The 24,306-nt window shown below is 34.6% G+C and overlaps 1 protein-coding gene across 1 annotated transcript; it reads right to left on the bottom strand.

Moving 5' to 3' along the window:
- Window positions 1–19,249: 19,249 nt before the first annotated feature.
- LOC107853099 (putative autophagy-related protein 11) lies at window positions 19,250–19,606 on the bottom strand. The gene has a single exon (XM_016698134.1). The coding sequence runs from the start codon at window positions 19,604–19,606 to the stop codon at window positions 19,250–19,252; it is 357 nt and encodes a 118-aa protein (XP_016553620.1).
- Between the last annotated feature and the right edge of the window lie 4,700 nt (window positions 19,607–24,306).

Here is a 24,306-nt window from a genome sequence, read left to right as displayed (position 1 = left end):
ATCCATACACTAGCATCATATCATTTTTAAGGATAAAATACTCACCTGGAGTTCAACAGGCATTGTAAACCATGACCTCAAACCTAACAATACATAATTAACATCACAAAGCCTCATAAGTCGAGAAACTATGGTAATCAAGGGCATAAAGTCACTAAAAAATATAACGGGGAAGTACCATATGACTTACTAAGTCAAATGATAAGTCTTATATTAAAGAATAATGTCAATCTATGCCCAAACAAGTCCATAATGGGATTCTAAGGCCATATCAATTATTCTAGGCAAAGATTTAGGTCACATTTCTAATCCAAATTTCCTGAATAGGTTAAGTCATGATATACTAGTCATAATCCCATCCTATAATCCCTATCTAACATGTAATCTACGGATAACACCATCTCAAAGAGAAAAGTAGATCGAAGCCTACCTCAATGTCGAATCGTAAATCATGAATCGTCAATAAATTGCAATATAAAACTCCGAGCCTAAAATTGGATCATAAACGAATCCATAAGGTCCGATAATAGAATTTTATGAGGTCACTTAAAAGACAAGGAATGTGTGCTCAAAAGTCAAGCACAATCGGAGCATAAATCATCCCTGAAATTTTAGAATTTAAGACCTAAATTCTAGGAATTTACAATGAAAAGAGATGAAATTTGATGTGAAAAATTATGCAAAATGACCAAGGTGTGTTGATTTTGCTTACCTTAGCTTCAATGGGTGATTCCCACACTTTTCCACGTCCCAATTTCTCAATAATGGAGAAAAAGTACCCTAGAGAATTATAAAAAAATGAGTGGAGAAGAAAATATAATATCAACAGTGACCACTAAAGCAGCCACCGATAAAGCAGAAGTGACTGCTAAAATGATTAGTGCAAAAAAGCAAGTGACCGCAAAAGCGGCACCCTAGTTGCTAAAGAGATGTCTGCAAAAAAGGACAGGGATTACTAAAACGACCCTCAGCACTAAAACGAACCTCAGCTATACCACCAAGGCTGCTAAAGAGGTTCCGTGACTATTTTAGCTATCACACCAGATATCAGGCATCAGATTATTGCTAAGCCTAAATGGACTCTTATCGGGTGTGTAACGTCCCAAATCTAGTACCCAAACTGCTACATGGTGCTCATGACCTCGAAGGACCGCCAACTAACCTATGATTGATATTTGTACCTAAACATTGTATAATATACTATATAATGTGGAAACATGAACTAAAAGGCCATAAGGTTCAACACTGAGATATAATATCTAATAAAAATATAACATCTGGGTGGGGTATAAAATACCTAAAATAACTAAAATAAACTGTCTAAACATACTGTAGTCTGAAAAGCCTCTAAATCATGGCTGACCTGTATGAATACGGAGTTAATGGGACATGTCCCCAACTAACTCCAACTAATAAATTAATTAATGAGATAATAAAGTAATGATCATTTCCTCAAAAGATGAGGACTCACTGCTAGCTATGATTTGCTGAGACTGGAATCTACTGATGCTCTGGAGCTTCTGTCTCTGAACCTATGGATAAGACACCATAGCGCAAATGCGTCAGTACTTTGAATGTACTGGTATACATGTGAGGTAGGCTGAATGCATAGGGTTCATATATATGAACAATACTTACTAACTGACTAATATGAACGTGAGAATGCATGCATGAATACATAGTAACTATAACTAAGATCGTGATAACATGAATTTACTGATAACTAACATGACTGGTAACTGAGTTCTGATGACTGATATAACTGATAACATTAGTGACTGTATCTGACAGTCCTGAATCTGATGGAACTAGCTGAGTTCTGTACTATCCTGAGTTGACTGTATCTGATAGTCCTAAATTCTATAGAACTATCTGAGTTCTATAACTGAGACTGAATGATTATATTTGACAGTCTTGATTTCTCTAGCTGAAACTATGGGAAGTAGTTATCTAATCGACATGCCCTAAATAACGTATTATAGCTGAGTTAGGGTCCAATCTGTAACCCCAATTAGAAGGGTGTCAATATCGCACCACCAGTAAGGATAAGCTGTAAGTGACCCTTATCTAACAATGTCCCTAAAAAAATGGTGGGGCCCTCATCTGATAGTGCTTATCCACTTTATTGATGTCTCAACTTATGCTGGCTACATAGTTCTGGAACGCAAGGATGAATTCTAAGAATCACACCCTCATCTGACAGTGTGTGTTCCCATCCTTGGGTTCACTCGGTGCTAATTTCTACTCCCATCTGAATAGACACTGTACAGGAATTACTAAACTGAACTGGACTGAGTTAGCTAAATTCTGTTGATTGATGAAATATTACTGAGATTTCTGTATTACAAAGCTTTTTGAGATTACTCGGATTTCTAAGTTTTACTGAGTTTTTCCTGAGTCACATGACTAACTGAATTCTACTGAACATGGCTTGACTAAGGATATCATGAAAACATGACACTGGCTCTAGGCACACAGCTAAACTATCGGGTACAAGTACCCCCAGAACTCGATGGAAAGAAACTGACAAAGCATGACTTTCTTGAATACATGACCAATATCACAATCCATAATTCATTTATTGAGGCATTTCATCAAATATGTGATATGCATAAACTTTTACATACATGAGGATTGCATAATATCATACTAGTTAGGCACTTTTCCTTCACATAGGCATTTAATCAAACACATGGTAAGAACAGTATATGTAGACAACATTATACAACAAATAAACATCATGATTCAACTCTAATTTCATCATCCAAGGGTTTAATCATAGGTTCACATGAATCTACACCTATACTAATCAATTTCACATAAAATTGATCACCCAACATGGATCAGAATTCAATTGGTCATTATCAACATGAACAAAAGCAAACCCAACATGAAATTCATAAAGCAATCCATACATTTGAGCTTTGAAAAGAGATTCTTGGGCTTCATGGACGAAAGGAGTCCATGAATGAACACTATGCATACTTGGTAGTGAGTTTCTTGAAGTTCTTGAACTTGAAGAATTTGAATCTCTTAGTTCTTGAAGAAGATTTAGATTTTATTGCTTAAGGATTGCTCTTACGGAGAAAGCCCAAATTTTTGATGTTGTGGAAGACTAATGAATTTTTTTTAGAGCCTTGGTCGGATATTACTAGGTATATAAATGGGTGGTAAAAGATCAAAAAGCCCCTTTAAAATGACTTAAAAATAACTGAACGGGATTTGCGGTGGTGGGTGCGACGGTCCATCGCTGGCTCGACGGTCAGTCATTTTGACCATGGCACGTGGACCAGGAAAAGGACTCACTGCCTATGTAGCGACGGCTTGGGCGAAAGTCCGTCACAAGTTCGACGGTCCGTTAACCTGTCCGTCGCACCTTATCCAGAAGGTTGCCTCACTGCCTTGGCTACGACGGTTAAGGCGACGGTCCTTCGCTAGATCGACAGTCCGTCAACCTGGCCGCCGCACCTGGGCGATTCTGATAGCTTTCGGTAAAACGTCCATAACTTTTCACTCTGATATCGGATTTAGACGAAATTGGTATCGTTGGAAAGCTAATTCAATGTTTCACATGATAAAAAGTGAAAATCTTAAAAATTCCATGCGCACAAAAGTAGATTCATATTTCAAAGAAACCTTCTGACATTTTTGGGATAATTTCAAGCTAGGAAAAAATACGGGGTATTACAGGGTGCTTGGGATTCGTTCGAAACCTCGGGCACATAAATGAACTATGCTACTATAACGAATTCAAAATTTCAGACTCTATATAACCATCAAAATTTTCATTCGAAGCCATTTGAATTAAATGTGGGACCCACACCCATAGTTTCATTTTAACCAAATTCTACCCAAGAGCCCAAAATGAGTTTGTAAGCCTCGTCACCCGAACCAAGTGTTTTCTAACCTAAAATTAATGTTTCGGAGTTGATGGCGCTATTGATATTCTCATTCGAGGTTGTTTACTTGAGTTTTAGTCCAAGATCAATCCTTAACAACGAAAGATCCAAAATAAGAAAATTAACCTAAAATCCAAATGAACTATATGATAATCGAACCGACAGGTCCGACAAGTTGTAAATGTCCTAGAGCCGCTATGAAAAGGCTCGAAACGCCAGAAACACACGAAATTGAAAAAATGACCTAAAGGGTCATTACACTTACTGGACAAGTTTGACCCTTTAAATTTATTAAAAGTTTATACTTTAGATTTCTCAAATATTTAACAATTTATATTCGCTAGAAGAAGAAAATAAATTTTTAAAAAATCTTGAAACATCAAGAAAATTTCATCAAATTCTAAAATACCAATACAAAAACTTGCACCCAATATTAAAGAGTAAAAAAAAAAATAGAGATATAATACCACAAACCGTTGCGACCTCATTCTAGAAATAAATTAAAGATATATAGCATGAACACAAAAGGCATACATATAAATGTAAATTTCCTCTAATTTTCTTTCTTTTCATAAGTTTGGTCAAATCTAACCGACAAAATAGATAAATATTTGATAAAGACTCTTTTAACAAATTTAAAGAACCAAATTATTGAATATATACTTAAAAATATTACTTTAAACCTAGCCTCGTATATAAAAAAATATTTCTGTTATTTTCACTAAAGAAAAAGAGAAAGAAAAACTTCATTCAAGGGATAGAATAGTGATACTAGTAGGTTGATATTGATAGCGAATTGGGCGTTATACTAAAGTCAACACTGTATATTTGTGATTCTCTGTATGATAGTTGCTTACAGAAAAAATACTCTTTTTGTCTCAAATTAATATGCTTTAATTTGATACGAAATTTAAAAAAACAAAAAGAATTATAAGATTTATGATCGTAAATTAAAAATATATATATTAATATATTAAAATATTATTTAATCTTATAATGCTAAATGTATTATAGAAAAAATTGAACATTCTTTTTAAATAACTAAAAAAAAAAAGACTGAAAAAAAAAAACTAAAAAAAATTGAGTATTCATATATTCATAGTATAGGGAAATTCACGTGTGAAACTAACACCATTTGGCAAGTAAGCTCAATAGAATAAGTTCAGAAAAATATACTATCATCCTTTCTATTTTAGGCCATGAGAATTTAGTTACTTGAATCTTTATGAACTTTTTAATTCGTTCGTAAAATATATTTCCAGTTCATTTTATAATATCGCCTATGCATATCTTTCTTTTCTAACATATTAGATGCGGAAGCCTGCGCTAGCGCGGGCCCAATAATAATAACGTTATTATGATTTGTAATAGTCAATTATGTGTATCGCTATTAGAATTGCATCAAATTTTAACAAAAAGCATCATAATAAGGAATCAATTTTGTCAATCGACCGATGAAGTAAAAACACGTGACAAAATAACATGTATTTAGGATGTAAATTCTGAAAAGGAAATAGATATCCATTTTTCCTTGTTCTTACAAGTTCAGAGAAAAGCAGGGAAAATAGATATCTGGCCTTTTCCCTAAACCTATGACCATGGTAGAGAAAAAATAGAAATAAAAAATCACTTTACTCGATTAATGACTCTTTATTCTGAAGCTTTCAGCATACACACAAAAAAGATACAAATTATTATTCTGCATGTATTCAGAAAGTGCTTCAGCACTACCTCCAAACACAAGCCATTATGAACAATTTTGTCATTGCAATAATAAGTGTAGACAAGGAAACAGATAACACTAACAAAAACTTGATATCCATTCAAGTTATGCCCAAGCATTTAAGGAATAGCAATTATCCACTGGAAGTGCACTTACAAGGAGTTCAGTTCATTAATTAAGGGTGGACGCTTGGTTCTTTGATTCGATTTTTCAAATTTCAGTTCGGTTCTTCTGATCAGTTCCTTGGAAGTGCTTAGCCAATACCGAATTAAAGTTTTTAAAATTTGGTTTTACTATTTTGCACATTTTTTGTATTGAGACAACAATAATATTTAATATTACTAAAAATTAGAGTGCACAATCAAGCCAACTATTTGTGCAATGAAACTTACTGTCTCATCTACAAACAAATTTTGTCCTCTACAGTCAGTGCATAATCAATTAGCGCCCAAAAATTTTTCCTCTATAAATATTGCACAAATAAGCAGATACTGCAAGCAGCAAATCACCAAAAGTTGAAGACCTTAGTCTTACGCCTGTACATAGTCTACCAGCTAATCGTTAGTTACTCTCGTCTAAGATGCCTACAATTCTGATTAGCAACACAAAAGTAATAACTCGATTCAAGAAGTCCACTTAGAAATAAGAGTAAAGGATTGCTTCGATTTTTATTATCTGGAGAATGCTGCCAAGAAGGGTAGGGAAGATCTTCCCCATTTTTTTTCATACCCGCACTTCTTATTCAACCTCATGGACAGGGTTGTCATCATCCTCTTCAAGATCTCCAACACATTATCTATCCGTCTTTCATCAAAGCCTACTATTTCATTTCAGGGGAAAATATGTAGGTTAACAACTATATAAAAGCTTTAACTCGAAAAGAACAAGGACAGTTAATTAACGTTATATCATATAATTGAAAAATAACGTACGCATACAAGGCCTATCCCTTAGCTTTAAAAAACAAGTAAAATCACATTTAAGGCATTTGAACTAAATGAAAGATCTAAATGCATCAGTCTAATAACAACATAACAACTCAAGTGTAAAATAATAATGGTTATTATCAGGCAGCTTGAGTATATCTAATAAGCTTGTCATCGAACTATTGTAAAGTGACATTAAAACAAGACAAATATAATGTTGAAAAAGATGTGTAATAGAACAATTATTACTAAGTGCTCTTGCCTTACTTGATCACAAAAAAAAACTAATCAATTAAGCCCTTAAACAAATTAAGATAAAAGAGATTACAATCCAAAAACAACAATGTAGGCAAACAAAATTAGCATCAGATAGTGGATCAGAAAGTTGAATCATGCCTAAGAGGCTAAGATCCAGTTCTCACTGCTCATGGACAAGAATGTGAAGACATAAATACTAACAAAATACAATAGGTTACTAATCATAGTGACAATATTACAAGAGAATATTGCAGTTAGCACATTAAACCATTAACACGATAATGTGCACAAGCTAAAGTTCAAATGAGTAAACACAAAAAACAGGAAGCTCCAACATACCAAGGGTTGATTACTTGATATGCTCTCTCTTTATTGTACTTTTTCTTGTTTCATGGACATGACATCCTATTAGAAACTACTAAAGTTTCAAGAAAAGAAAATGGCAATCATCATAGGTTGTGTCTTAAGTGAAGGAGAGAGACAAGATCGAGACTTGTAGCTTGATTCTTTGCTCATTCGAAGGATCCTTCAATAGGTATAATTCTTGTCTTTGCTTAAAATTAATACAATGAATACAAAAGCAACAAACCATCTCTCTTGTTTGAATGAGTTGAAATATATTAAAATTATATCAGTCATACTTGATAATAAAAGGATTTGACATAATAAAGCCCAGATGGATTACTCAAACCGCATAGCTTCTGTATACTTGCAATAGTTATACTACTACTACTACTGTGATATGAGCCGTGACAAGCTACGAAAGTACAACAAAATATGAAGGACCAGAAATTGAAACAAGCAGCACCAAAGAACTTAAACATCAATGTAGATGCATTTCTGATGTTGCTTAAAAGGACTTTAGTGAACTTAGATCAACTTAGCACAAATAAACTTTCATATTTCCTTAAGCAAGAGAAGTAAGATTTAAAGAGCCTTGTGATTTCTTTTTGAGTCCTCTAATCATGTTACGACTACAGATATAGAGGCACTACCATAAGACTTCAGCTATATTTTCAGGGTATTCTAGTTCACTCGACTTCCACTTGTACTTCTTGAGATCTAAAGTCACTTACACAAATTACAGTGCATGCTATGAACAATAAAGGGCAATACTATCACAGTACAATAAATCTAATGCAACATAAATAGGAAATATCATATTTGCATCATGGTTCTCAACCCCGAGTATTGATGTAACCACTTGTAGGTAAATCTTCATCGCTTGAACTGATTTTTTCTTCTAATGGCAAGACAAAATATCACAGGTTCACAAAAAGCATCAGGTGATTAGTCACTAAAGATTGAGGAAGTTTTTCAACTATCTACCTCAGCTTTTATTTTTGCTAATGCATCTTGGCATTTGCCCACTGCAATAGATATTTTGAAGGTAAAGTATATGTATTTTTAAATTTTTTTTGTTGAGCTTGAGAGATTTGACATCTTACCCCACGAGCATGAAGTATCTTTATGATTTTATTGAAACCCATCACCAAGCCCCGCCTAGGAGCAAATGTTGGCCTTCCAAGTTGCATTCAATACCTTCAAAAAGATTAAGAGATTATCCAAGTTATTCAAATAAGGATCAGGTTGACATACAGAGTACAGTTGAAGGTGAAGTTAAAATTATGTCACTTGATATAGGAATATATTGAAGAATTGTTCTGTTCCTTTATGGGACGGGTGATAAGAAGTTTGAAAACTGCTCCTTTAATTTCCAAACTCTACATCAATTCACAATCTTATCAAAATTTAGTAAGATATTTTGTAAGTTACAATAAGAGTTGGACAAACCAGTAGAGGACAAAATTCAAAAATAACAAAAGTAGCCATTATGTAGTGAATAAAATTGAACAGAGAAATGAAAATATGATAAAGTGATCATAGTAATAATTGTGGACAAATTAACTTACTATAGGCTGGTTTAATTGACATACCTGAACATAGAAAATGTATGATGTTACAAAAAGGCTTTTTGAATGATTTCATCGTACCCTATATTATATATAGATTGGTCATCATTGCTTCAACAGTAGGTGGTCGTATTATTAATTTTATACAGTTTGAATTCGTTGTTCTTGATAAAGCCACATACAATTGACCATGAGAGAATACAGGTTTACGCAAGTAAATTTCAACATAATCTAATGTTTGTCCTTGTGCTTTATTTATGGTCATAGTGTGATAGCAAATCATAGGAGTATTGGAAATTGTGTTCTTTTAAATGGAAACGGTAACTTCTCATCATCTAAAGATAATAATGGTATTCTAGAAATAAATACATGTGCATTTTTAAAATCGCCACTGGCAATTTTAGCACTTATGACATAATTCTTAAAATCACAATCTATTAGTCGTGTACTGTTGCACAAACCTTTACAAGAATTTAAATTTTTGAGTAAAATAATAGCACAATTTTCTTATAATGTTAGTTTATAAGGAGGTAGACTAGGAGGATTTAATGAATGTAAAAAATCTTCAAACTGATTTTGATCACTTGGTTCAATTGTTTCATCAAGTGAAACAAATGTCTTGGCATCTTGAGAAAATTTATTTATAAGTCTATCATTTAGTTCCTCAACCAAGTCATTTTTTTGTTGTTAAAATAATAAGAAAAGTCAAAAAAGCAGAATCATGAAAAGATTTGTGAAAATCGAGGTATACTATTTTGAATAAAAGATCTAGTGATTCTTTTTCAGTAGTGTAAGGAACAACGAAAAATCTTGGAATATTTATTTTATTATCGATATTTGTTTTATATTTTCATTTCCAATTCGTATTAGATACTCACAGAAAAAGGGATCAGTTTTTGCACGCATATTTTCTAATAGATGTAGTTTTTCAAGATGAATCCATATTTCTGAATTTAATATGCTTTCTCGGATAAAGTCTTCTTTTTTTCCACTTCGAACCACAGGTAGGGTTTTTCTAAAATCTCCTCCAAACACAATCACTTTTTCACCAAACAATGCATTTGAATCCATTATATCTTTCAAAAGAGAATTAAATGCTTCAATTATGTTTTTTTGCCATTGATATTTCATCCCACGCAATTAGTTTAGTGTCACGAATTAAAGATGTTAATGAAATCTGCTTGCTGATATTACAAGTGAATTTTTCATCAATATTAATTAGAAATTTAAAACATGAATGAACCGTTCGCCCTCTTGGAAGCAGAGAAACAGCTACACCAGAAGTTGTTATTGCTAATGCTATGAATCCTTTCAATCTAACAATTGCTAATAAAGCACAGTATAAGAATGTTTTACCGTTTTCAACAGGACCATGTATAAAGAATGCTCCTGGTTTATAGCTAAATATTCTCTGAAAGATTGTATCATATGCTTTTTTTTGTTCAGTATTTAGCTTTCTGTGTAATAATAATTCTTAGTGCTCACAATAATATTTCTCTCAAAATATACGTCTTTTTCTTCATTTGCAATTTTCAAAGAGGTGATAGTTTCGGAGACAAGATTGAACTCATTGATATCACGTTCCATAGAATATAATACATCATTGATATGGTTCTAAATGTTAGGTAGATATCTTTTGTTATAATGTTTTCTACATTCTTAAAGTCTTGAGACATTGAATCTTTAAACTATTTCCATAATTCCTTTGGATTATCAGGGTTACAATATACTAATATAGTAGAAAATAAACATCTTAAACTATAAGGCATTTGATAACATGTAGCTTCTGGCATACATTCAACTAAGTTGTTATCACAATGTAATGACCCTCTTTTCTCAGCAGATTCTCTAAAAGTTTTGCAACATATTCTATTTACTTTAAGAAGATCATTGTATGATTTTGGTTCCTTTACATTCATTAGTAATAATCGAAGATAATATCTTTCTCCTTCTATTGGATGACAAGTTACAACATGGACGATAACGTTATCATGTATTCGTCGAGTCCATATTATATAACAGGGTGACCACACAAAGTGTTGGGAAAAATCTTATACAACAAGTTAAGCTCTTTAGCATGTTTATTTATTTGGTTCATTAAGAAAAACTCTGTTAACATAGTTTTCTTAAGCATAGAATTTTTTAAGATGCTATCTATACTATTAATTTTTTTTAAAAGAAACAAATTATTGTCCTTCAAGATGTAGCTGAAGGTGATAAACACTTGGAGTCATTTCACTGATAGAAAATGCAAACAAATGCCACATAGCTTCTATTGGGGATACCCATCTAGCTGTTGATATTCTTTAATCTCATCTATTTCTATATTTGTGTTCTCTTCATATAACTGAAATAAAATTTTATCATGTCCTTTACAATTATATATTTATATATATATATTACAACTTTAATATCAGAACAAACTTCAATATTTATATAACAATTATATTTGCATAATAGATAAGAATTGTAAAAGACAACCCATAAGTTATTCAGCAAATGCTCTATAACTTTCACAAACTTACCAGTGTTTATTCTTTTATAAATTGATAAGCATTTTTGCCTTTCGTTGTATTATCAGCAAAACTCTTGGGGTAGTTAAATTTACACACTCTTTTTTTCTTCATACATGAATTTGTAGGATTCAAGTGACCACAAGGTCCATGCATCATATGTTTAATGACAAGTTTATATAAGTAAGGATTGACTTTAGGATCAGGTATCTCAGCGGAAACAAACTTATCATAAGCTTCAGGTGTTAATAATTTATAGTCATCATTGAGTATAACAAGAACATGAGCATGAGGTAATCCACGCTTTTGAAATTCTATATTGTACATAAAAGTGGCAACCTTTTCAAATATGTTTCTTTTTAGTATGTCTATTTTCATTTCTTCAACTTTAGTTTTGAATACACGACTAACTAAATCAGGTCGCTTAAGCTTCATCAGTCGAGAGCATATGTTTTTTTATTTCAGGCCAAGAAGGATTAAACGTCATAGTTAAAAATATATCAGGTCTTCCAAAATGTTATACTAATGCAATAGAATTCATATAATGCTAATACATATCTCTTGGACCACCTGTGAAACTTAGTGGAAGGAAATATTTTTACCTATCTTAGAAGCCTTTCTTTCACCAAGTTTTAGGATATCAACAATTCCTTGTAGTGCATCAACACGGAATAAATCTTTATTTAAAGAAGCAAAATATAACCTTTGAGTTTCTAGATTTATGAATTCATCAATAAAATATTGCTGAAATAGTCTCCCAGAATGTAAAATAATATTTTCCTCATCATCTCTCATTTGGAGTTTATAACAATAGTATTCTCGACACAAAAAAGTATTCCTTTTTCATTTTCTTTTTTGTAGAATTTCAGCTTTCATATCAAGTAGTTCATCAATTGAACACATGTTAGACAAACATGGAAGTTGATTTTTTTTGTAGCAAGTGCTCTTTCTCTTTTTTATTTATGCATTGTTTGTATAGTCTTTTGAATACCAAAATGACATTTGTTTTATCCATAAGAAAATAAAAGTGGATATTGCAAAGGATCGTAGCAACCATAATAGTAATTTACTAATTGGCTCTTGTTACTTTGAGTATAAATTCAAAAATGTGGTGTGAAATATTATTAGTTGTTTCTTGTTCTAGCCATAATGCTGCCACTTCTGATACGATCAGTAAATTGTATACTCATTGATCTAACATTGAGTCACAATTTGATGTAATATAAAAATTTGATAGTTGTGGAACATGTAAAAAAGATTTCAAAAAAATACAATAAGAATTTATCTTTAGTATATCTATTAACTTCCCAACAACAGATTCTTTGAGTATATCTAATGAAGTCATTCGATTTTGTCTTTTCATATTAATATCATAAAAATATAATTGCAAATTTTTTAGTTGTTGAGTTGATGGAATCAAATCATTAATAAAGTGATATATTTGTCCCTGTACTTTAAAAGTGTAAACACCATGATCCCTTTTTGTTAGCGCTTTATCATATTTTACTCCAAGTGAAGTAAATGCGAACATGTTATTATACATTTCAAGGTAAGTACGAAAGTGCTCAAATTCTTTAATATTTCCTAAATAGAGATTGAACAATTCAGCATGTATTCTATGTGATGTCAACTTAATTGTACCATTTACACAATAAAATGCGGGTGATTCATACTCAAATTGTTTTGCATCACAATATTTACAATTTGGAACTTTTTTTAAAATAGTTGAATTGTCGGGCAATTATTTAAAGTTTCAATTGTTTCTTATTGATTTACAACCTGTATATATTCATTGCAGTAATGTATTACATCAGTGGTAGGAAGCAATTAATAATAAATGTTGGTAGAAGATTGGAGAGAAGACAAACCTATGTTCGTTATAGCTAATATCTCCATATCTGGTTTTTCATGAGGTGGAGTGGATGTTGAACCTAATAAACAAATCACTTTATTAAGTATGTTGAAAGAGAGAGAGGGAGAGAAAACAATTTATAGTATCGTATTATTGACATTTACCAAGTTCAAAGACAGGTAAATGGTTGAAAACAATCTTTTCTTTGACAAAGTAGAGCATCGTCTCATCATTGGAAGATATATTAGTTACTGTAGAAATAAGGAAAGTTTTTATGATGAGAAAATGATATGCAACTAGTTTAAAGAAAGCATCTCTACCTATTAGTTATGGTAACATATAGTATTATCGGTTGGTAGTGATTAAGAGCAAAAGTTGGTAGAAAAATATAACATGAAAAACCTTTATTTGTAATAGCCAATGCACGCGAATCGTACCATTAATGAGGTGCAACAGACATTGAACCAAATGTACAAAGTATTTTTGTTAATATATATATTAAAAAAGAGAAAGATGATATTATTATAGATTATTATGGACAATTACCAACTTCAAATACAGTGAAATACTCAACAATAGTTTTTCCTTTGCTAGAGAGAGGCTTCGTGGCATGAGTAGAGGATATATCAGCTAGTGAAGGAATCACAAAGTATAGAGCATTAGAAAATCGTGTCTAACTATAATCGAAGGGAAAGAGAAATGTTTTTATATTGATAACACAAAAGGTACATAATATGTTTCCCGTTTCTAACCTGTTGCAACAACAAAAAATGGCACATGTATTGTCAGTGTTGTTTGTGGATCCAACTCAACTACAGCCTGCAAGCATGATACCCTTGCACATTGGCTTTTTGATTCAAGCCTATTTGATCGTCAGTACGATAAAACTACCTTTTTTTTATCAAGGGAAAGTTTTTGATATAGCTCACGTCTTCTAAAGTTGATTTTAGAAGTAGTTTCCACTGACTATTGACGCTTTCGGTGTTGTGAGCTGAAAATAGTGACCTTGTTTTTATCTGTTGACATCTACGAACAGAGGAGCATGTAATATATGACATTTATAGTCATCATCTCAGTTGTAAAAAAAATATGATATTTGACACATTAAGTATTGAAGAAAGTCATAATTATATTATTTATTCAAATTAATGTAAGAACCCGCAAAATCCTAAGTTTAACTCAGTCCTTTAGAGCATGAAAAGTGGTTCGAGACTTAGAAATTTCAGCTAAGTGTTTATACTTGGAATTATTTTAGCCTTCATAATTTGGCGATCTTATTTTACGACCCTTATGACCTTAAAATATCGACCCTTTGATTAAATCATGATCAGGTATGTCAATAGGTCACTTCGGTGGGTTTTGAATTTTTTAGACCTTGTTTGAATCATATTTGGGTGACTAAAATAGTCAGTCGACGCAATCTCGATGCGTCACATCGCCCATTGCGTCGATGGATATTTTTCCCCAGCTTTCAGTGCATATTCCAGTGAACCAACATGAACTCGATGTGGTGCATTGGTCATCACATCGATACCATCGGCGCAACGCGTCGGTTTGCGCATCGCTGGAAACGTGTTAAATAATTAAAAAGTCCATATCCAGAGCAGTATTTGGGCCATTTCCCACCTTATATCAGCCTTAAAAATTTGAGATTAAGCCTTTCTAAAGGTTAAATCACTCATTCTCTCTCAAATTTTCTCAAGAACAAACCCCAGGGGATCCAATTTCAAATTCAAGCCTCAAGAACACACCATCAATCTTCACAAAATTGATTACCAAGGTATGTTAGGTGCTCATCTAAGGGTTTCTTCCGCCGTTGGAGTTCAAGAACCTCTTTTATAACTACAAGTTGATTGCTTTCAAGAATTTCATGTTGAATTTGATTGTATTCATGTTCATAATATTATTTGGGTTTTAATCCAGGATTTACTACAAGTTTCATGAAATTAAGTTAGCATGTGTAGTGAATTATATGATTTGCATGTTAAACCCTTTAAATTACAATTGATTATTATATCCATGATTTTCATGTGTTGACTATCCTCATTGAAATAACCAAGCTCCCCAAGTGTTTGATATAATGCATATGTGAATTGAATAGTGAAATCATCATATGTCATCATGTGGTCCTATTCATGTACAAGTTCATGTATCTCAAGTGTTTGACAAAATGCCTAGGTGAATAGATTGTTAACAAGTATTTATTGTTACGCTTTTCAAGATCATGCCATGCTTTACTTTCTATGCTTTCGAGTCCTAGGGGCATTCAATACCCAAAAATCTAGTTATTTATAGAATAGTCTTAGTAATGTCACGAACAGTAGTACTCAGTCGGTTACAGAACTCAATGAAACTCAATATCAGTCCAGTTCAGCTCAATTTCATGAATAATGTATTCAGTCAGTTAATGAAACTCAGTAAACTCAATCCAGTTCAGTCAGTTAGCACGATCATTAATAGTTCAGTCAAGCCTAGTACAGTCTAAAAATTAGTTCAGTATCTATTCAGTTGGGAGAAAGAATCAGCACCGAGCGAACCCAGGGATGGAGGCATTTCTGTCAGTGAAGGGTTTGACCCTTAGTAGCAATCCCTGTGTTACAAAACTACGTAGCCAGCGAAGGTTGAGATATCTTCCTGGCAGATAAGGGTTGACACATCTCGTACGAGTTTTCCTGCCAGTGAGGGTTGATAAAATATCTTCCTGCTAGATAGAGTTAACTCACAACCATTGTTAGTATCCCTTGGCAGGATGGTAACACCTTTCCAACTTGGGTCACAGGTTAGACCCCAACTTTGTTTATAATCGGGGTATGTCGGTTAGATAAACACTCCCACATTTACTGTTATAGTTTTAGTTTCAGACTCAGTATAAAATCTCATATCAATTTTCAAAATCAGGATTGTCAGGCACAATCACCCATCCCAGTACAGAACTCAATTTAGTTCTACAGAATCAAGACTATCAAAAATAGTCACTATTATCAGTAACTCAGTTCTCAGTAATTCAGTTATCAGTGATCTCAGTTACAATAAAGTAGATTTACATGCAACATTGCATAATCAGTATTTACAACAGTTTTAGATATATATGTACTCTCATTCAGTCATACTCATGTTACTCATTTAGTTATTATTCATGTATATGAACCCTTGCATATTAGCTTACCTCTTCTAGTATACCAGTACATTCAAAGTACTGATGCATACTCTTTTTTTTGTGCTATGATGTCTTATATCATGGGTTCAGATACACGGAATCCTGACCATACTTATCATCCCATCCTATTAATAACGCTCAAACTACATCTCTCTAATGAGCATGTACGCGATCATTGTCAATATAAAATCCAACTAGGTTAGGGTTGAATCCCACAGGGAATATGGTGTGAATGTAACTCTTTTTTAATTTAATCAACTAATAGATGGATGTTTCCTAAAATGGGGGTTTTTAGTTTAGCAAGTAATTGTTGGTCACTTTAGTTACAGTGTTCGTAATCAAGAGTTTATGAAAAAACTAGAATTACATTCACTAGGGGTTTTGGTACTTGACAGATTCTAATGGTGGTTCAAGATTCTCACAGTAGGTAGGATAACAAGTTATCTTTATCGAAGTTATGCCTAAATGTCTCTCAACCTACTTAACTATTTAATTACCTAATCCTCTCAGACTTAGGAAATTTATATTCATGATAAAATTTTACCTCAGGTTAATCAACCTTGTTACAGCGTCAATTATTAAATGGAAGTTTTTAGTGCTTCCAAGTCCCTGTTAATAATTCACTTCCCACTATATTTGATTTCTTTCTCAATAAAATCAAAGCAGGTTTTAGCTATCGTTTGCAACTAATATACAATAATTAAAACCTCAGAATTATCAAGGAGTCCTACCACCTTTTGAATCTTGAACACTCAGCACCTTATCAAGACTTAATCCTAGATCCCATAATTCAGGTTAAAGGAATTCAGCCGCTCATGATGTAATAATTGAAACAACTAGTTATATTCATGATTTGAAAGATAATCTTACCACAAGATGAATAGAAACTAGAGATTCTCATATTAGATCACAATAGTAATCCTAAAATAATGATGATAATCTCTTCAAAGTAATTGCTTGTTCAAGTCAAGAAACTAGAGAGAGAAAATATCAAAATACGTGTCTCCAAAAGATGTTCAGAAATGTCAAGAAAACCCTAAACAAGACTTTAAATAGTTCAACCTAATTATGGAAATAAAATAATAAAGTTCAAAAATTCCTCAGATTAGGTGATGCTATTCGTCATAACGTTTTAGGAGGCTGATGACTTATCACAAATGTTGTTAGCTCCTCTTTGCTTTTGATACTCGCTGCCTAAAGCTGACGAAAACTGATGACGTCCTATCAAATCCTTGACGACTTATCACAAATATTGTCAAGTCTCTACCTCAGCCCTCATGTTCTACCTTAGGCTAACGACAACTTTGACGACCTATAAGCTCCTTGACGGCTTACCACAAAATGTCTTCATAACTGTTAACTCAGGTGCATTTTCTATCTGAGGTTGACGATGAAGTTGATAACTTATCACAGGGCTGACGACTTATCCAAAATGTCGTCAGCCACACTTCTGTTTGAATTACTTTAGATTTCAACTCTTTTGCTTCCATCCTTGTTGGTTCTCTTGCATCATAGCTTCTACTGCAAAATCAAACATAAAATAATCAAAAATGACAAAAGTTGCTTAAGACTTTGCAATTATTCTTAGTTAAAAGCCTCAAATGTGTTAGCATTAGCTCTCACATCAACACCCTCAACTTAAAATAATTGCTTGTCCTCAAGCAACTCAACACATCTAAGAGAATACAAAGTACATTTGACAGTCAATTATCCATATCATCTCAAAACACTTTCACCCTCTCCAAGGTCAGTCAATTCAAGAATAAGAAAAACACCAATGCAACACACAGAAATCAATATACGATATTAATTCATCTACATTAACCATGCATATACCAGTATTACACTCTTCAAATAAGTTAGCAACTAGCAATATATCTGGTGTACCCTCATAGCAAGGAAATCCCCCCATCTCATATTAGTAATCCTATACGTAACCATGGGGACAATCAAAAAAATCACTCTCAGAACAAAGTTCCAACCAATGTATGCCAAGTACCATAGGCTTGCCCTTATTTTCATTACCCAGATCTTCAGATAGGTTAGCTAGGATCACTATAAGTCTTCTCTTAGGCTTGTGATATAGGTTAGGGGATGGTATGATACTCGATGGTATTTAAAGTGACTAAGCCTCCTTGATACTACACTAGCTTTTTGGGGTTTCACTTATTAGCCTTTTCCACTCTTTTCTTTTATTGATCACACTTATTTAGGATGGGTGTGGTTTTTTCCACAATCACTTATTCTTTTTCACAATTTTTCCTTTTCTTGCTCTTTTCCACCGCACCTAGTTTCTTTTTTTATTCTTTTATTTTATATTACCTTTCTTCATACTCATTCTATATTACATACCCCTATGATAGCCACCCTCAACTTAGGCTATTTGCCTAAGTCAAGGTGCACAGTGTCTAAGGAGAACTAGGGCCAAAATAGGTTCATTGTGATCTAAATAGGAAGGTGACAGGTGTCATAAAAAGAAATAGGCTAATCAGGCTCAAAATAGGGATCAAGGGATATTATGCACATAAGGAAGGTCATTTAGGATAAAGTGAGCTCATATCAAAACGGCCTATGATCCTTTCTTAATCCCTATCCTTCAACCTAGGTAAGACTAACCAGGCATGTTTTGGCTCCAGTATACAGAAGGAACTAAGTAACATCTCACACACACTTGGAACACAGGTATATCACAATCTACTACTTATTCAGTTTGTGTATGTGTTTAACAATGATTATTGTGTTACTATAACTAATGCCATACAAAGATGTACAGTGATCACACTTAAATGCAAATCACATAGTTAAAGAAGTAAAACACTTGAAGAGGTGTAGAAAAATCACAAAACAATTCAACTACCTCAAGTACAAGTATTTCTCCTAGTCGGCTACAAAATTTTACAACAACAATGTACCCTATACCTTCAACTTAAAATCAAAGAAAATCTAAACTTAGGATGAGAGGGTACCTAGAACAGATCAATCCTGGAGGCCATAGGTTGCTGACCCTGCTACCGCATCCTTAGCTGCCCTATCTCCATCAGGAGCCTTGCTCTATTCTGGTGTAGCTGGTCTACAGTCTCTGAAGGCCTACTAGTAGAGGCCCCTATAGCTCTTGCTTCAATGGCTGCCTCCCATCTTTCATTATCCACTAAGGACTCAATCTTTTCCTTCTTCATCTTCTCATTTTCAGACTTCTTTCTTTCCCTCTTCTCTGCTTTTCTTTCTTTATCATTGTCGGGCCTCTCTCTCTTACCTTTTTCTTTCTTCTTACCTTTATTTTTCTTTTTCTTCACTAGGTTCTCTGTGAGATCAAGCATCGGGATTTCTCTCTTAAACTCCTCAGTTGCTGGATCTGCTGACACCATAAAGTGGTATTATTGTAGCTTCCCAACCTCTTCCTTTACTTTGTCTGGGTCTGATCTGAATAATTCCATCTCTGGAGTTAACCTCTCTTTCAAGTATGCATTGAAGCAATTCTCTAATTCATTAATTCAACCCGAAAGAGCCTTGTAGGGCTCGAGTACAGCCTTAACCATCTTGTCCACTACCGCCGCAAATTGCTTGGCAAACAGTTTAAGATGAGCCTCGCAACACTTGGACTGCTTTGCTACTCTTTTGAATTCATAGGGTTAAAGGCAAATTCTATTGTAGGCACCGCAGCTGAAGGGTTTGTCTCAGTTCCAGACACTGGACCTACTCGTGCTAAAGATGATAGTGGTTCAGCCTTAGAATCCTGTACTTCTACATTAGGCACTGATCTGGTACCTGAAACTGGTGGATCAGCTGGAATCTCTGCACCCCTATCAAGCATTAGCCTCGGCTGATTTTCCTCATTTCAAATAGGATTATGGGTCTTCTTGGCAAGGAGTTCTTCTTCTAACCCTACAATCTTGGGCACACTGGCTACCCTGCACAACCTTGTAATCAAACAAGGGAAAGGATATGTTGTATTGGATCTTGAGACCCAAATTTTTATCTCTTCGGCGATGATCTCTCCAAAGTTCAATTTGTGGTTAGCCACAAAACTTGCTACTAGTATTGGTATATCATCCCCAAGGATATTATCGCCATCTGTGGACATCAACCAGGTACGTATAATACCCCATCAAAATCTTTTCTTTGAATTCAAGGAGGCCTTGAAGATTCTTTCACTTGGGTTGGTCAGCCATTACAATTCTCCATCAGCTATGAGCGTGGCTAACCAAGACCTTTGATTTTCCTGATGCTTCAACCGGGCATAGAAAGTAGGTAAAGTGGCCTGAGAAGTAAAGTTTGGGCCATGAAGAAACCTGTTGATCGTTGATGTAGAAACATCCACCATTACACCCTGTACCGGGACTTTATCCAACAAAGGTTGGTCAGCTTCTTTCTCTCCTTCTCTACACATATTTTCCAAGCAAGCTTGGTAGCTTGCATAGAACTCCCTAACTAATGTAGGGAAAAATGACTTTCCTTCTCTTGTCGTCTATCCCAAATTGTAATCATGAAATTTCTACTCCACCTCGTGATACCTTCTCAACCCTTTAATGATGATTCCATTCTCTTTGAAGATTGGCCTCTTAATAGCACTTCTGTTAGTTTTGTGAATCCCATCAAAGAAAATTTTCTGAGCTTTGTGAATCTTCCACCTAGTGCCGTCTCAGACTTCAGGATTCTTCCATTTAACCATAGTTCCCCTAATCGGATATTATTCCTCATCTTGTGGCTTGGAAGAAGGGGACTCAGTTAATGATCCCGCGAATTCAGGATGCCCAGACTCATGCTCCTCAGAATCAGGATGATCTAAATCATGCTCTTCAGATTCAGCATGTTCAGAATCTTGTTGCTCATAGGCCATCTGCTCAGAAGATGTATGTTTAGATGTTTTTTGCTCAGTGTCACTCTCTTCACTCTCCTCCACTTCAACTAGTGGAGGTGGTGAAGGCTTTTTAGGGCAAATCTTCTTCTTTTGCTGTCTAAGCAAAGGTTCTTCTTCTTCATAATCAGACTCTTCATTGAAGAGTCTCCGAGGTACACTTCCTTTGGTCACTTTCTTTGTATATTTTGAGTTCTTTCCTTTAGGTGCCATTTCACAACCTATAGCAAGGGAAAAATCATTAGTCGACCCTCAAGAGTATAAATACAAACACATCAATCATTTTAAGTTTCACACCTCTTGAAAGGACTTATTCATGCTTCAGATCCCAGGTGTGATGACATTTTTGATAAACAATCACAAATAAGATAGCTTATCACAAATGTCATCAGCTCTAAATAGAACCCACGAAATTTTATCAACTTCTTACGACATTTGTGATAAACCGTCACAGTTGTGATAACTTATCATGAATGTCGTCAGCTCTAAACAAAACCCACAACATTTTTAGCAACCTTTGACGACATTTCTGATAAGCCATCGCAGTTTCTCAAGATACAACTCTAACTCAACTTTAACTTACTTTTTAATCTGCTTTCTCCCTAAAACTCCATTGGTTCTCGTTTTTGAGTTGAGCTTGTAAGTCCCGAGCCTTCACAGGAAACCCTAGTTCCCAATTTTCAGCCATTTGTAAGATAACTTGATTCAAGCTTCTTGAGAACTTGGGTTCACCTTAGTTTATCACTTACCAATTGAAAAGAAGGGCTAGGTTTCGAGCATACCTGGTGGGTACCTTCACTTTGATTACACGAGCAAGAGAAAATAAAGAAATATTCTTGATTTTGATTGCAAACCCACACACACAAGGAAACTTTCTTTTGTTTTAATTGAAAACACTTTTGAAAAAAATAAAAAAATAAACTAAGTATGGAAAGAAAATAAAAATTTACATAAAATAGAGGAAATAAGCGGGAAGGTAGAAAAATAGTATCTTGGGCCAGGCCGGATCTTTTTACCTGGGCCCAAACTTTCAGCTAATTTTGAGTTTTTTTGTGATGATATTTCAAATAAGCTATCACATTTGTGATGGCTTATCAGAAATGTCATCAGCCTTATCAGACCCTACCTCAGAGCTGATGTCTCTGACGACAAATCTGACGGCTTATCACAATTGTGACAGCCCGTCAAAAAAAATATCGTCAGGAGCACTTGGCTGAATACATCATTCCACCTTCTTTGCACTAGAACCTAACTACAAAAATAAAAAATTTGTTGGAACATAAAATTTTTGGGTTGCCTCCCAATAGCGCCTGATTTAATGTCGCGGCACGACTTGGTTATCTTGACTACTCAGACTTCGCCAAGACAACCTGCTGATACCTCTTTACCATCTTTATAGAATACGTCCACAATTGAGAAAACACTCATCTCTTTTTACTGTGTCATAGATGAGTGTATTTTGAATCGTTCTTCTTTATCATTTAGCCTGAACTTTAGCTTATTCAGCTCCATATCTATGATCACTCTCCCGGTTACAAGGAATGGTCTTCCCAAGATGATGGGCACTTCGAAATCCACCTCACAGTCTAGGACTACAAAATCAGCAGGCAGAATAAAGTGGGCCACCTTTACCAATATATCATGTAATATGCCCACTGGTCGTTTTACAGAACTATCTGCCATCACCAATCGTATGTTCATCGGGGTAGGATCTCCCAAATCCAATTTCTTGTACATCGCAAATGGCATTAGGTTTATACTGGCTCCCAAATCGCATAGCACTTTTGTGAAATTCAGGGACCCAATAGTGCACGGGATGGTAAACGCTCCCAGGTCTGCCTTTTTCTGCACTAAAGACCTTGTAGAGATAGCACCACAATGAAGAAGATTGTCCTCCGGCTCATGGATAACCTTCTGTTTCTTCATGACAAGGTCTTTCATAAACTTTCCATATCCTGGCATTTGCTCAAGTGCCTCAACCAAAAGCACATTTATTGTCAATTACTTGAGCATTGCCATGAATTTGCTGAATTTTGTATCATCAATTTTTTTCTTCAACCGCTAGGGAAAAGGAGGTGGTGGTCTTGGTATAGTTTTCAAAACTACCTCCTTTTCCTTTTATTTCTTTTTTTTGGGAGCATCATCAAAATTATTTAGCTTTTCAAACTCCTCTGGACCTCTCATCAACTATATGTTTGCCCACAGAAGGGCCAGGTAATATCTTACCACTTCTAGTGGTAATCGCCATACATGAGCCATCATTTCGTAGATTTTGGACCGTATCACTTAGTAATGTTCCGTTCTTCCTCTAGTTGAATACTATAGAGCGTTGGCTCAACTGCTTCTCTAACTATTTGATTGCGGTAGAGTGCGAGTTTACCAACTGACTAATAGATGATAGATTAGTCTTCGTGGTAGTCACACCAGAGTTGGTAGCTTCCACTCCCTTCAACAACTTAGCCATTATTTCCTCTATGGACATCTTTTTAGAACTTGTTGTAGCAGCCTCACGATTTCCAGGAGGGACATAGAGCCCTCTCCTATCATTGTTGTTCCTCCAATTTCCCTGCTCCCTATCTTTATAACTAGGCTTATCATAATAATTCCGACCTTGATTCCCTTGGCCATTACCTCAGAAACCCCCTGATTACTAACATAGTTTGTTTCTTCTTTTGCATCAGCATCAACTCTGTCCTTAGATCCCACAGCTTTTACCTTCTCAGTATGACCTGATAGCAAGTGCTTGGTTAGCAAGTCCATCTGCGTTTTAAGGTGAGCCATGTCTTGGTCACGCTCCTCATCTCTTTTGCATTGTTCTACAGTAATACCTCTAGATACAGTGGGGCTAGCTACCACAGAGTCTCTGGTATGCCATGCCCGACTCTGTTTGGTCATTCTTTCTAGTATCTCTAAAGCCTTTGGGAATGTAAGATCAATAAAGAAACCACCAGCAATATTATCTACAATTGGCTTTGTCACAGAGTTAAGATCCCTGTACAAAGTCTCTATCAAGTGTATGTCCGTCATATTGTGCTTCGGACACTGTGTCAGTTTCTTCTTGAATCTTTCCCAAGTTTCATGCAAGGCTTCAGTTGGGAGCTTACAAAAGTTGCTGATCTCATCCCTCAATTGTACCCTCCTGGAAGGCGGAAAGAACCTTTCTAGGAAAGCTCCTTTCAACTGCCTCCAGTTGGTTATAGAATTGGGTGT

The sequence above is a fragment of the Capsicum annuum genome, unplaced genomic scaffold, assembly GCF_002878395.1.
Source record: "Capsicum annuum cultivar UCD-10X-F1 unplaced genomic scaffold, UCD10Xv1.1 ctg4748, whole genome shotgun sequence".
In the NCBI taxonomy this organism is placed as follows: domain Eukaryota; kingdom Viridiplantae; phylum Streptophyta; class Magnoliopsida; order Solanales; family Solanaceae; genus Capsicum; species Capsicum annuum.
This window is presented reverse-complemented; position numbering and strand designations above follow the sequence as displayed.

Coding starts and splice junctions, on each gene's coding strand:
- LOC107853099 (XM_016698134.1), bottom strand. CDS start 19,606: ATGGTGTCAGCAGATCCAGCAACTGAGGAGTTTAAGAGAGAAATCCCG.